General features: G+C 31.1%; 1 protein-coding gene and 1 long non-coding RNA gene across 5 annotated transcripts in view; both read right to left on the bottom strand.

Moving 5' to 3' along the window:
• The window catches only part of Glut4EF (Glucose transporter 4 enhancer factor), a 162476-nt gene that overhangs the window by 27578 nt on the left and 119966 nt on the right, over positions 1 to 14932 (bottom strand). For 2 of the 4 annotated variants that reach the window (XM_076398218.1, XM_076398220.1), the window contains exons 5-6: positions 13974 to 14006; positions 12252 to 12314 (exon numbers count right to left, since the gene is read on the bottom strand). The exons of 1 other annotated variant lie outside the window; for it this stretch is intronic. In XM_076398218.1, coding sequence (XP_076254333.1) covers positions 12252 to 12314; positions 13974 to 14006 — 96 coding nt within the window. The remainder of the gene's footprint in view (positions 1 to 12251; positions 12315 to 13973; positions 14007 to 14932) is intronic. One more of the 4 variants, XM_076398219.1, reaches the window with a different exon arrangement.
• On the bottom strand, positions 6829 to 10167 carry LOC143192718 (uncharacterized). The gene is made up of 2 exons (XR_013004867.1): positions 9500 to 10167; positions 6829 to 9162 (listed from the first exon to the last, which is right to left on the bottom strand). It is a non-coding gene; the product is annotated as an uncharacterized LOC143192718 (long non-coding RNA).

Raw genomic sequence — 14932 nt, 5'->3', positions numbered from 1 at the left:
CACTACGTTTTTATTAATTAAATAAAGAAAGTTTGTTATTTTGATGTAATAATAAGCGATAGGGGAGTTTCTAATTCAATTACAATTAAAAATATATAAAATACAATGTTACTAATTATTGCCGTGCTAATTGTAACCATTCGCTGATATATGTTTCTCTCCGTTTAACGATTTATCGGTAATTATGATTTTTAATTACTTTGCGTTAAACTACATTTGCCAGAAGGTACAATCGATCATTACTTTTCGAACATAAAATAAAAACAAAAAGTAATCATCCGTAAAATGTTACTAATGGATGTACGACTTTTTTTGTTTATTATATTAACCGTTAGAAAGTCGTAAACATTTTCTGCAGATTGTTTATAATTAAAATTATTATGTAATACAATATCGATACAAAATGATTGATATATAAATGATCAAAAATGTACCGTTGTAATGTTTTTTTTTGTAATTACCATTGCTGTTTTCCTTTCTAGATCGCATAAAAAATAGTTTCTTTGATGGTCAAGGATATTTGTTTTGCAACTCTACAGTCTCCTTCGCTTTACTGCTGTTAAATGGTTGATAACATTTGTTTTTCTTATGTTGTTGCGAAACGAAGCTGTTGCATTAGAACTAATTGTGTTTTATTGCCTTTTTTAAATATATACACATGTTATTATATTTTTTATACAAACCTCTCCTATTTTTTAAACCTATTTACGTGATGTGAAATGTAATTATTATATAGGTGTACTAACAAATCATATAACAGATGGTTTATTAGCAACATATTATTTTCTATAGTTTATATAACACTATATTTTAACTAAAACCAGTGTCAACTACTGTATACATAAAATCGAACTGATGTAATTTTAATGATTTATTGTTTCAAGTTTATTATTCATCGCGAGTCTATAAACCAGTGGTACCGTAATATCTCGACGGAAGGACGGTACTATAAGAAGCATCCTGTGTTAAAATTAATTCGACGAAACGCAATTATTGGATAAGAGAAATTCTGCACTTGGGTTTAATAAAGTTAATGACAATTAATGATTGTTCTCATCGACGTGACCCTTACCACGTAAATACCCGTATTTTGGCGCCTAAACGGCCGACTTCAGTCATTGCCCCTCGACCACGTGGTACAATGCCACACCACGTTCCGAAGAAATCGAAGCCGGCAAAACAACAACATGCTGCTTCTTCTTTCGGCGTTGCCGTCCGTCTATACATTCAAGGGATTATTGCTCCAAACTCGTCTTAATTGTCACAGAATTTTTAAATTTTATCGAAAAGATTATGTATACATAATTTTATATCACATTAGCTCAGTTTGTTGTTGTCTCCATTTATTTACTTTTCTGATAATATTATATTCTATTTTACTATCTTTTCCAGTTCATTAAAATCTAAATCATTAAAAAATATCGTCTCACGAGCTTTTGACTGGGTATGGCATTTGGGATTTATCTATAAAATGAGCAAATTGCTACTGCGGAATTACTGTCGACTGCTGGAATCATATCTTTTCAAAATAATATTTAGAGTCTTGCACGAAGGGGCATTATCAACACTTAAACCTATTTCGGCTGGACTTCCATAGGGTAGTGTCTTGGGACCACCCCTATATTTGCTCTATACTGCTGATATCCCAACAATAAAAGAAACAGTACTTGGAACATTTGCTGACGGTACAATTATCATTGTAAAAGATGTATCTCTGTCTAAGGCTGTAGAAAAAGTACAAGTAACGGTCAACAAGATCTACAAGTGGACTAGAGACTGGAAAATACACCTTAATAGCTCCAAATCTGTCCATGTTAATATTGTGTTGCGATAGAATGGCAAAAACCTATTTATATCATTTGACGAATGCCCGATTCCTCAAGCAAAATAAGCTAAATACTTCGGAATATATCTCGATAGTAGGTTAAATTGGAAACATCATGTTGGACAAAAAGCAGAGCAGAAGAGATTCAACGTTAAGCAACTCTACCGGTTAGTCGGAAGATACTCTCAACTTGACCTAAAATCAAATACATTTATTTATCAGTCAATAATAAAGCCAATTGGAACCTATGGGACGCAAATTTGGGGTTGCATTAAAACATCAAAACAACTCGTAATCCGTCCCAAATCAAATTTCTACGAATAATTACCAATGGTTATCGCTACGTAATCAACGAAGAGCAGCAGGATGATCTCGAAATCAAATGGATACACGACGTGATACAAGATTTCGACTTAAAACATGAAATAACGTTGCTAAATCACAGTAACGTAGAAGTAATACAGCTACTGGACAACACGCACGAAATCAGAAGATTAAAGCGAACCAAACGTAAAAAAGTATATTAGTTTCATTTTATTTTGGGAAATACATACTACTGTATTAATTCAGTACTTGTGTATTAAAGCAAGTACAACATAATAGTAGTATATAAATGATTTTGGGAGGTGAGTCCTTCGGTTATTGGCCGAACGACCTAGGTCAACGTTTTAATATGCGATTTTCACGATTACATTGGAAAAAGGACTTTTTGGTGGCGACGAGAAGTATATTTTTACGATCAAAGAAGACCAATCACTGAGCAAAAACAATATTTCCAAGATTAAACTCGTCCTTTTTTAATAAGAAATACATATATAAAAGTTGTCATATCAATGTATTTAAATATCTTTTGTGTTTTATTGCTGTCTCAACTTTTTTGATAATATCAGATTTTATTTACTTTTTTTAATTTAATATTATATTTATATTTCGCATACTTGATAATTAAATAATATCTACAAACCAATAGAAGCAAAAGTAGAAAACAACTGCTAGTTCCATCAAAACAGTAAAAAATAATGAATATCAAACATTCATGAGATCTGTTCCGGAAATATATTGGTTTATTTACCATTAACTCACCTTGTTATGCACCCTGTTCATTTCCCTTTCAGTACATTTGGTCCCTGATTAAATTGTACAATTTTGTTGATTATCATGGTAACATGATTAACAAGGCTGTAAATCACACATATATTATTTTAAATGAACACCGAATTGCAGAAAATTATTAGCTCACTTAATGTCAATTAATACTGTATAAAAAATGGTAAGACGTAAAAATAGTATTGGTGTTCATTATACGTTTCGTTTCTTCCGACAGGGTAAACTAGCCAATAAAGACATTATTTGAATGTTGTGTAATTTACATGTTAATACATTGTTATTATTACAATACATACATTACAATTTACAGCTATTCGCTTCAAGAGAATGGAGTTATCGGCTGAACATTATTTGTTTTTTCATCATAATAATATGCCTTATTTCTTTGAATTTATTTTTGTGCAAAAATTCAACTCATATCAATCCGCAACCTCCCTATGCGCTTGATTTGCTTCCGTTGAACTTCTGGTTATTCCCTATACTTACAAAACCTCTTCCAGGACATCGTTTCGAGTGATTAAAGGATTATATCAGAATAGAAGAGTGAAAACTATTTGTAACTAAGGGAGATTAGAGTTTAGAGATTAAAAAATAAGAATAATAACCAGTTTGCATTTTATTTAAGTCCTTACTATTATTTGATCGCAGTACTAAAGAAAGGAAGACTATTGGTCATTACCTTTCTCTATCAGACTTACCAATATTATACTTATATTATTAATTATCAGTTATATATCAGCACATTCAGCAGTAGCAACTAAGTGTAATTCAATATGTCGAGAAATTAAGTTATAACTATCAAATCTGATAATAAACAAATCCTTTTAATTGGCTTTTAACTCATTTAAGAGCAATCTGTCACTGTGTTTATAATCCTATTAAACACGAAAGGCAATCTTCATAGTCGAATATTAGCGAAGGAGACCGAACGAACGAACGAACCGAGATGATTCCTCGTTCGCTACAACAGAAGCTGCATATATGACAACGCTGCACCGGTACACTGCACTTCAGGGCCGGCCCTAACACGATGTAAACATTGCGAGGTCGACGAACTCATATCATCATCACCCTCCCCGCGATCGCTTTTCAACATTTCTTTGTGGCTAGGCCAGTGACGTCACGTCATCACTGTCGGCCGTCTCGCGTCGCACCGTCGACTTCCAAAATAATTCTTTGTTTCGGTCCGATTCGATTTCTCAACTTAAACAATCTTGTTTCGCGGAAGTACGTTTGACATAATCATCGCAGGGAATTCACTAAGAATCACTTGTTTATATTATTGGTCAAATTGGTTACCTGTTGCTTACTCGCTAGTTCCAACGTTTCTAATAAATATTTAGATAATAATAATAATAATGAGAATGTATAAATTCTATTATTCTTGATGAAAATTGTGTTCTGGGTAAAAATGCAATAAAAAGATATCTAATGGTTTTTTTGGTATTTAAATTGCACGTTGGGAAAATGAAAGTTCTGGAAAGGTATTCGAGATATTTCCACTGTACTGATAGAGAGGCAGAGCATACAGGATCAACTATATAAAATAATAAGACTTGTGTACAAGCAAAATATTATCCGTGTAACGACCTTGAGGCATGTCGAATTTTACATAGTGGAATAATGGTCTACAAAATACCCAGAAAAATAATCCCAGATGTTGAACACGGGCGAGGTGTCAGCAGCGCCTACTAGAACCCGATAACGAATAGCTGAATATCTAACCCCGAGACGTTTATCTGGGATGTTATTGAAGGGTATTTCCAATCATTGAGTACTCGACTATTGTTTGGTTTAGACGTGCCACCATCGACTGCCCAAGCCTCGTCAATAGGTAACAGCGCTGCCATCCGTTTTATCTATTTTGTATTTTCCACATTTTTATATTACTTCAATAAATTACGGTCACATAATGTAAACACTACGGTTTCATTTCGTTTTGCCTCCATTCACCAAGCCACATCATTTACCCTAAATCTGTTATATTTTCTGACATTCCTCATTCCACAAGTTCAAGTATGAACCTAATTTGGACTATCTGAGATGTAATAACAAAGTTGATGTTGAACAAATCACATAAAAATGGGCATTTTTGGTTATTTAATTTAGTTTAATGGTTGTAACTATACAAATAAACTGTTATAATTTACTCATATCTATTGAATGAGGCTGATTTCTACGTTTTTTGGCAGTAATTTAATTAATTATTAGTTGCTTGCATATATTTTGATTATCGATCTTTATTGGTTATAATGTAAACAACTATTAACCAACATAAAATAACAGTTAAATTCGATGGTTTTGACACTATTCTACATAAAATAACAGTTTTTGTTGAGGTTTAACAGTTAATGAATAAAGACCGTTTCTAACATCGCGATTTCATTGCTTGGTAGGGGATGACGATGGAAAGTTTGTTTTAGTATTTAATTCGACATAAAGATTTGCTGTGCATATGGTAGGATCAGCTAAGTGCAGTGTATGACAAGCTGCTAAAACTGATTAAAAATGTTACTACACATGTCTGCCGACTAAACAAGTCAACTAAACAAGATTAATGACGTATTGTTGTAAACAAGGTGAGCACTAACGAGTAACAGACGCAAAATACTTTGCAAAAGTGCTTAAGGATGCACTGTTGAATAACCACTTATTCGATTATGTATTTCGAAATGCTGAAGAAGTGCATATTGAATCGCTGTCAAACCAAAATTGTTGTTTCGCCACGGTATAGTCATGTTTCAGAAGACGGAAAAGAGTTGTAAAAAATATTGTAACAATTATTTCTCAATAAATGCCTTTCTAAAGTTAAAAAATGATCAAAATACATACAGAAAACTAACACTTGTTAAATATATTATTAATCCTAGGAACTACGTTATCATTAATATGAAGCATTAAACACCGTGAATATATTTAGCTAATAAACGAAACATCAGTATTATCTAAGATGTAATGTCTTCCATCTTATTAAGAAGGGTGTGATTAAATTGGGTAGAATAAAGGAAGTAACATATGTTTACAGGAAAAAAACTTAATATTGCTATTTGTTTCCGTATCTTAATTCAGAACCAAACACATTTGCTTAATGTATATTTTCGTCCATTCTAACGACTAGTTTTTCCAGTTCATAATAATCTCTTAAATTAAATCAATATTTATAAAAAAATATTGTAAATAATAATATTATATATCGAATGTATTCGTCAATAAAGAGGTACTAAAACCTATTTATGTCAAATAGTGTGTTATGTAGATAATGTTCCAACTAATTGCTAAATAATGTTAATGTAAGTGTATTATATCTGATAATGAATAGTCTGAAGCGGATTCCATTAATAAAAACAAACATTTAAATCGTATTATCAACCTGTTATCGTTGAATCTGGATGTTTATTTTCTTATAATGAAAATTATAGTCAAAGTAGAAAAAGTAGTTGCTTAAAGGGAAACTATAACAGTATCACAAAAAAAAATCAATCCAATATACCGTTTTCGAAGAATATATATTGCAAAAACATCCATTCAATTATATATCTGAATTAGAAAACGGAAAAAAATCTATATGGCTTACAATACAAGATAGACATTACTTTTTTATCTTTAGAATTTCCCATTATATTTGATCACATCAACTAAGTAATTTCAGGCATCGCTATTTAAAAAGAAAGTATAAAAATATAATATACCAACTAAGTTGAAGATTTATGATTTAATTGATTACGTGCTTACGTAAGTTATTAATTAAATGGGTTCTTAATAAGTCAGCCCTTATAAATTAATGTTATAAGACAATATAATAGATATCATCTGAAATCTTGCGTAACTATTTTTTTCAAAAAAAAACTGAAAATTTTTGCATGCCTCTTCTCCTAAAAATCTTTTATATTATTTCCTTTATCTGTATAAGTGGAAACAAATTAAATCATAACAAAAATGTAGTCGCCAGTAAACACTTTCTCAATACAATGCAATAAAAATTTGCTTTTGAAGTGTTGTAGTTATTATAAAGGATTTTTCATCGAGTGGAAAGAACGCATTTTCAATGTTATATATAAAATAATACGCCCAAGGACGTTCATTCACCCGTATGACTAAACGTACACTGGAGAGCATTATAGAGATATTGAACTTGGGCTTGCTGCGTTTACAGAGTCCGGCAAAACAATCTTGTTTCAGCAAATTAATATGTCACGTAATTCTTGTCTTTATTTAATCACTTACTGAGAACATTACAGATAATTAATTAATGATAAAACTTAAATTAACAGTCAATTTAATTTTAACAATATAAATAAATCTAAAACTAAACAAATGATATAAATTAATTTTCTCTGATAATGTTTATCAGTCTTTCTTCTTGTTCCTAACGATAGATTAAACACACTTTTATCTTTTTCTAGCTGTAAATTTAAATATGTTTTTTCGTTTTATGCAGCATTATCTAATGCAGCAGCATCGCAAATATCTATATGGTATGGTAGTCTATTTTTTGAAGTATTGTTATTATTACCATTTTTAAGATTTTGCTATCTTTCTGTAATATTTGAAATTTGTTAATTTTCATTAATAATTATTCTGTTTGCAGACTCGTCATCATTGATTTTAGAAACATCAGGTTTGTTTCCATTCCATCAATGAAGTTTGTTCACTTGTATTATTGAGTGTTCATTTTTCTCATTTGTTGGTGCTGCAAAAGTGACAATAACAATAATTGTTTTTAATTGGAAAATATTTTTAAAATAAATATATTATATAATAATAATTTTAAAATACATATAACAAAATATATCTAGGCTTTGTCTAAGAATAATGAAGGAGTATGTTGGTTTATAATGCTTTGTGTTATGTATTACACCTGTTATATCTTTATTAAATATCTTGTTATATATTAGTTATACTGCAACTATACTAGTTAGTTATTCTTAAATATGTCAAATAATTAATCACGTAAATAATGAGAATGAATTGTGATGTATTGAATGGAAAGCTAGTTATATTAATTTCTCCCTCTAATATAACGCTTTTTAAACCGAATAAACAATTATTTTATCTTCAGTTTGTTCAGTAATGTTTATATAATTACTATTATTTAAATTACGGTATTTTTGGCGAAGAACGGTTTTTTAGACTTTACGTCCCGATTCCGTTGTTTACCTACCAATGCCGCGCCTTCGCATTGGAAGATTTAAAAAAGAGGTAAAATAAACCACGCACCGTGAATCTCTGACTCGAAGGACCGACGACCGGTTGGTTGCCTTACCTTTTTTAGTCTGTTCAAATGAAATCTAAATAGGTGAGGTTATTTACCTTAAATGGTGATTCACAATGGCCAAGAGAGTACAAGAAGAAAACCGAGTGGACTTTGATGTTTTTTTTGACAAAGGTAAAAGCCGACTTGATGTTTTTCATAGTTTTTTGCATGTACGAAAGTGGTTTGACAAAGAAATTCGCAACATGTCGGACCGTTGCGTCCGAAATTTTTAAGTCCAATTAATTAAGAAACAATGCAAACTATTTTTCTTGTCTTTTATTGGTTTCAATCAAAAGTTACTTGGGTATACCACCAGTAAAAATATATAAAATCTACCTAATAATATCAAACTATTATCTCTCTGGATAGTTATTCTAAAAGAAGTTAAATGTGAGAATATGTTGATACATATGCTCGAAACGGTCTTCATAGAAATTTATGCTCTTTTGAGGGTAATTTATGAGGCCTATCTCAGAGGTACCAGTAATTGTTCCCAAAGGGTTTTCCAGAACGTTATAAAATATAACCATTAGGCATTTCTTGCAATAACTTTTTTTCTTATTCCTGATTTACCACCTAAAACCAAATGGTCTTTTGCTGATGTCGCTTCAGGTTCGGGATAGAGAAATTTTATGGACGACAGAGACGCCTAGGGTACGACTGGGATTGTCGTAATTGGTTTAACTACCGAGGTTTGTGCATAGGTAGAGATTTAATCAAGGTGTTTTCGTATTCTAGGGCACCAAGGGAGAACCTTACACTGAGCATATTCGTGAAGCTTTTCACGAACGGGATGCCTGATTCGAGAGGAGTATTCATGTTCCTCATAAACCATGGGGCATTGAGTAACGGGCGGACTTTTTTGCATTGGAACACTTGGAGTAGTGCAAGCTGTCTCTCAGAGATGCACATGTACCACACCTGTGCTGTGGGATTGGGAGCTTGCTTTTTTCTGCAGAGGAGTGAAAATAGTAGTCTGTACACGCAATTGCCTTTGCAAATAGCGTGTTGTATTTGAGCTGACCATTGGAATCTGCGGTCGAACTGGAGACCGAGGTACGATACCTTCTGCAACCAGGGGATAGGAAGTTTTTCGATTTCTCCTTCCTTCTTACGGTGGAACAGAAAAACCTGAGTTGTACTCGGGTTAATCTGCAGCCGTTTGTGGACTTTGAATCTGTCCCGGATAGCATCGAGGTTGTGATCGGTGGTAAAGAGAGCTGTGTCGTCTGCCTAAAATGATGTGTGTGAATGTTTGTGAAGTGGAAAATCAACTATGTAAAGGTTGAACAGGGCTGAGACTAGTAGAGCACCTTGCGGGACTCCTGCGGAGATTTGTTTTCGAGGGAAGTCTGTCACGGCGATATTTACTTGAAATTGAAAGCATCTATCGTCCAAGTATGAGTAAATCAGGAAAATTAGGTCATTTGTTAGACCTAGTTAGTTCGCTTTAAAGACTAGACCGTTATGCCGTACTTGATCGAAAGCTTTGGAAAAATCTAGAAACTTGGCTTTGCGACCTTAAGTGCTTGATAGAGGCTCGAATGTTAAGCACGGAAACTGAATTGTTCATTCGGGATTATGCGGTGGGCGTCAGTGAAACTATTTAAAGCGTGTAATATCGCTTTTCCCGAAATTTTGGAATAACCTTGTTATTTATGTATATTTATGGAAGAATAATGTTTTTTACTTTTCTCTTCACGTTTGTCTGAAATATGTTAGTTTCAATGGATAGTTTTATTTGTTTTGTTGAGCACCTCATCAAAAGTGAGATTCATATTATGATTAGAAGTTTTAACTAAGAACATACTACTTGTCGGTGATGCTGATGTACACTTACCATATTCAGGATTACCATAATTGGATTTGAGATGATTACCTTATAACAGCCCTTCATTCGTAAAATAACAGTGATGTTTCTTAATTCTCCCTTGACCATTTCAAATCATATTACATTTAATGTTTTTCATTTTCAGTTATTCATAATTCGTTTAAAGGTTTCAAATTGAACCACTAATACTAAATACCAAATATGTATATAAGAGGATCAAGTTACAATTATGCAGAATAAAAATAATGGTGCAAGCTTTTAAAATTTTTAATTTAAATATGTTAGTATTAAAATAATTACTTATGACAATAAGCCAGTAAGTTTACTAAGGAATATTAAAATAATAAAACTTAATAAGTGATTTGTTGGGGTTAATAGCAATAAATTCTCTTCATTAAAATTAATAGTAAAACATTATAAAAAAGTTTCCTTATAATAGTTTCAGTTTATCGATAAAAGAAATCATAAAATGATATGGAAAGGTAACGGATTACACTACACTGTTAATTATGAAACATATTTAAGTGATAAGCCAGGCTTTTCTTAACCTTCATACCACCAGACTTACACAGGTTTTCAAAAACGTTAAACGTTTGAAACGTTTTAAACTTTATTATTTTATATTATTCTGCGGTTATACAAATCACACTTCACTGGTACTTGATCTGATTAAATTAAAATGTATGTCACCGATTACGACTAAAATACAATTACAACATTAAATTTGGTTATCCTCCTCATTTCTTTCTATTAAGCCTATGATTTTGTAGCCATACAATTGAAAACATAATTTCTTTCTGTATTAGTGGTAGTAGGCAGTTTTATAGTTCTGACCGTATCGTTAACCGTTATACGAAAGCGTAACAAGCCAAATTTTGTCCGGCCCTGAAACTGATACTTAATTTGAACTTTCAGTCGGATTGTAATCTTGGGTGGATATAATTGGCTTTGGCTAGAGGTATGAAGCGCAATAGGATATACGGCTATAAACAGAATAGCTCCCCAATTATAGAGTACATCTTGAGATTATCTAGATCTATTATTTACAGTCTATCCAGTTTGTTTGTTAAAAGTAGCGTTGGGAACTTTCGATTGAAATTGACTATCGACTGTTTAGTAATTGACTACTTTTTACTATCAACTGTTTCAGTCACTATTTTTGGTTCGATCGATTTTACTACTTTTTACTAGCGACTGTTTTCAGTCGCTATATTCGGGCCTACTGTTTTTGTTACTATTTACTATCGACTGTTTCAGTCGTGTAGTTTTAGTTACTATTTTTGGTTCTACTACTTTCATTCGACTGATTTTTAACGTTCTGGCTCTGTCGTCCTAGCCGCGACCTTGACAAAAATGTACCCAGTTTATGCTTACATAGATTTATATGTAATATATAGAGTTTTATGATTTTTTTCGGTAGTTTCGGAGAAATAGTAAAATGCTTTTGACTGTTTTTATAGCACTAATAGGTAATATTTCCATTACTCTCTCGATTTTTGTTAAAAAATATTAATATTATTTAAAAACGCTCTAGTAATTATTGTGCCATAATTTTTAATTGTCACGGATTAGTTATTTTTTCTGTAATTATTGATTGATTAGGTATATGTGTTATTTTATTTAATATTTATGGTTATTGTACATCTTTAGTTTTTGAAAATAACTAACATATTAAAATACGATAAAACATTTATGGGGTATTATTCCAGTTCATAGAAAAATTTCACTTTCTTTTTACAGATCCACAGAACATTCAAATATAAAAGTAATTCTACCTTATTTAAAATTAAATTATTAATTGCATATTAATAATATTCAGTAATAATTTTTTTCCTTTTCTTTTTTAAAGTTAGTACGTGAGGGAATATGTACATCTCAGTCTCGCTTATACGACTGTTGGAAAATATAAGCACATATGAAATTAATTGGTCCAAGCAATTATCTCGGTCCTTTTCTCTCACAATTATATCACGAATTAAAAAAACAGTCGAACAATGCAAATAGTAATTACTATTTTCAGTCGCTAGTTTTTTGACTATCGATTGTTTCGATATCTTAGCGACTATCGACTGTTTCGACTATTTTCATTCGATAGTTCCCAACGCTAGTTAAAAGTATTTATGGAAAATAATAGTGGCAAAAAAGAAGTATAATATGTACTTAATTTGATCATATATGTAACATACTACAATTAAATAATTGAATTAGAATTAGAAGAACAATATCCGACTTACTTCTTTTTCTTTAGCGAGCGCGGAATCATAGCCTTCTATATTAAATGAGTATGATCCCCATATCTGAAACAAAATACATTTATTTAATAAATATACAACTAATGACATTTTAAATAATCAAATATATATTACTAACATTATAAAAATAAATAAAACCAGATATAAAAGGGAGATTAAGAGCGATTTCGAAATATTTTGATGTAACTTTAAATCAGATCTAAATCAATTTAAGCTTTCATTGAACTGGATGACAAAACAAACGAAGGTCGTTGGCTAGCGAATTCATCCCAAGCATGATTCAGGTCTGAGTTTGATGACCTAGAATTAAGTCTTAATGGCCAAGGGTAAACCCAAACGTTATTGTTTGTTTACCATTTTGGATTTTTTTTAAATTAATTATACGTTATAACATTAGGTTAACATATTATTTTTATCTATCATGTTAATACGAGTTTTCAAATGTTAGTGTTAAATGTTAGCTATAAGAAATGAAAAAACATTTGAAAAATTAGCTACATTAGTTCAAAAATCATCACATACAGAGTATCAAATTTGCATATACAAGAATTAAGTGACTAGGAATAGAAAAATGGTGCGAGGTTTCAGAACTTTTATTTTAAATATCTTCAAAATAATTGTTCATTGTAATAAAAGGGTTCAGCAAGCTGTCCTTAGAAACATTATCAAAACAAGAATTAATAGTGATATCAATATCTTCCTTAGAGTGGAATATTTATAACGCAATACAAAATCTGGCGAGTAAGACGGATGTTTTATAACTGTAATTTTATTTACTGTACAGACATTTTCGGTGTTGAAAGCAGCAGATTTTCACCATTTCAGAATGTTTAATGCCTTTCTTGAAATCATAGTAAGTAATTATATGAAAGTCTCCTTGCGACAGTTCCAGGTTTTCGATAACAGACAAACTAAACAGATAGGGAGATCTAAAAAACTGCTCTGTTTAACAAAGAAACATACTTATAAGTATAAGTTTAATTTTTCTAGTAATTGCGTAGAAATATATTACTATCACAAACTACACACAGTCGTAGGAACATTATATATAGTGTACGTTGGCTTTATATCGAGATTTGATTAATTTCTTATTAATCTCACATAATCTATATCTCACACTTTATTAGTATTTGATTCTATTAATCTCGTGGGCACATATTTGATTATAAGTAAGAGACAGCACATCGAACCCTATTACGCAATCTTCCTTATTTCTTTCAATCTTGTCCGTGGTTCTTGCAGCCATACAATTGAAAACATAACTTCTGCATTGATGGTTGGGCATTTTTATAGTTCTGACCGTATCGTTCACCGTTATACGAACGCGTAACAAGCTGAATTTTGTCCGGCCCTGAAACTGATACGTAATTTGAACTTTCAGTCGGATCGTAATCTGGGGTGGATATAATTGGCTTTGGCTAGAGGTATGAAGCGCAATAGGATATACGTCTAAGAAAAGATAGCGCCATTACTATGGATTACATCTCGTGGTTATCTAGAGGTACAATTTACAGTTGATAAATTTCCGGTGCGATCGTCAAAAGTACTTTATGAAAATTAACATTGAATTTTAAGGCTTACACTTAAGTTGATCACATATATATATATATATATATATATATATATATATATATATATATATATATATTATATATATGTGATGATTAAACTTAATATAATTATGTAATAAAATATTTAACTTACTTCTTTTTCAAAAGTAAATGGATACACCCATACCTGAAACAAAATAAAATATTAATTTTATATTGCTTAATACTAATGTTAATTATGTAATTACATAAATAATTAATTCAATATTACTGACATAATAGATATAAATATAATTAATTACTAAAAATTAAAGATGTTGTTGAAATATTATAGTTTAAATATCTTCTAAATTGCAATTGCTAACAAAACAAATACCTCCGAAATAAGATTCAGGTCTGAGCTTGATGACCTTGAAATAACACTTATTGGGCAAGGGTATATATTTTATTTACCATTTTGGATTTTTTTAATTAATTTTTTATTATATTATGTATTAACATGTTAGGGTTAAAAATCCGTTACTCTAAAAACCTTTAAAAATTATTAGTTTTCAGCAATTGTGACTAAAATCAACCAATAAACATCATTTTGATTTCGGAAATCTCGTGAATAAACATATTTTCGATATTTATCTACAGCCGACAATGATCTATTAATTGATTTTTTTGTAGTTGCTATTAGATTAGATAATTTAGCAATCGCAAACAATCGACATTTTCTGCATTATCAGCCTCTTACGATTACATTTTTGACTTTCCTTTGCAGTACGACCATGTAGTGAAACAAAACAACAATTAAATAATTTCAACCATATTTTCCTGCGATTTGTAATGTGTAATATTTTCTGTCTTTCTTTCTGGGGAGAAAATAAAGAGCACCGATAGTTCAATACCGACAATTCAATATTTATTCCACAAATCTCTAATGATGGGAGACCTTGGACTAGGGGTGTCGGCAGGCGAGAAAAATATCGATATTTTTTTATGGCTTTATATATATATATAAATATTATATATATTTTAAAGTCTCCTATTACCAACTATGGGTTTATCTAGACTAGACCTAAAGTTTAACGTGGGCTCCGAACCACGGTCCTCCGCATTAAGCCTACC

This window comes from Rhynchophorus ferrugineus, unplaced genomic scaffold (genome assembly GCF_030347505.1).
Source record: "Rhynchophorus ferrugineus isolate W39M unplaced genomic scaffold, kcgeb_rfMv2 rfM3, whole genome shotgun sequence".
NCBI classification, from domain to species: Eukaryota; Metazoa; Arthropoda; class Insecta; order Coleoptera; family Curculionidae; genus Rhynchophorus; species Rhynchophorus ferrugineus.
This window is presented reverse-complemented; position numbering and strand designations above follow the sequence as displayed.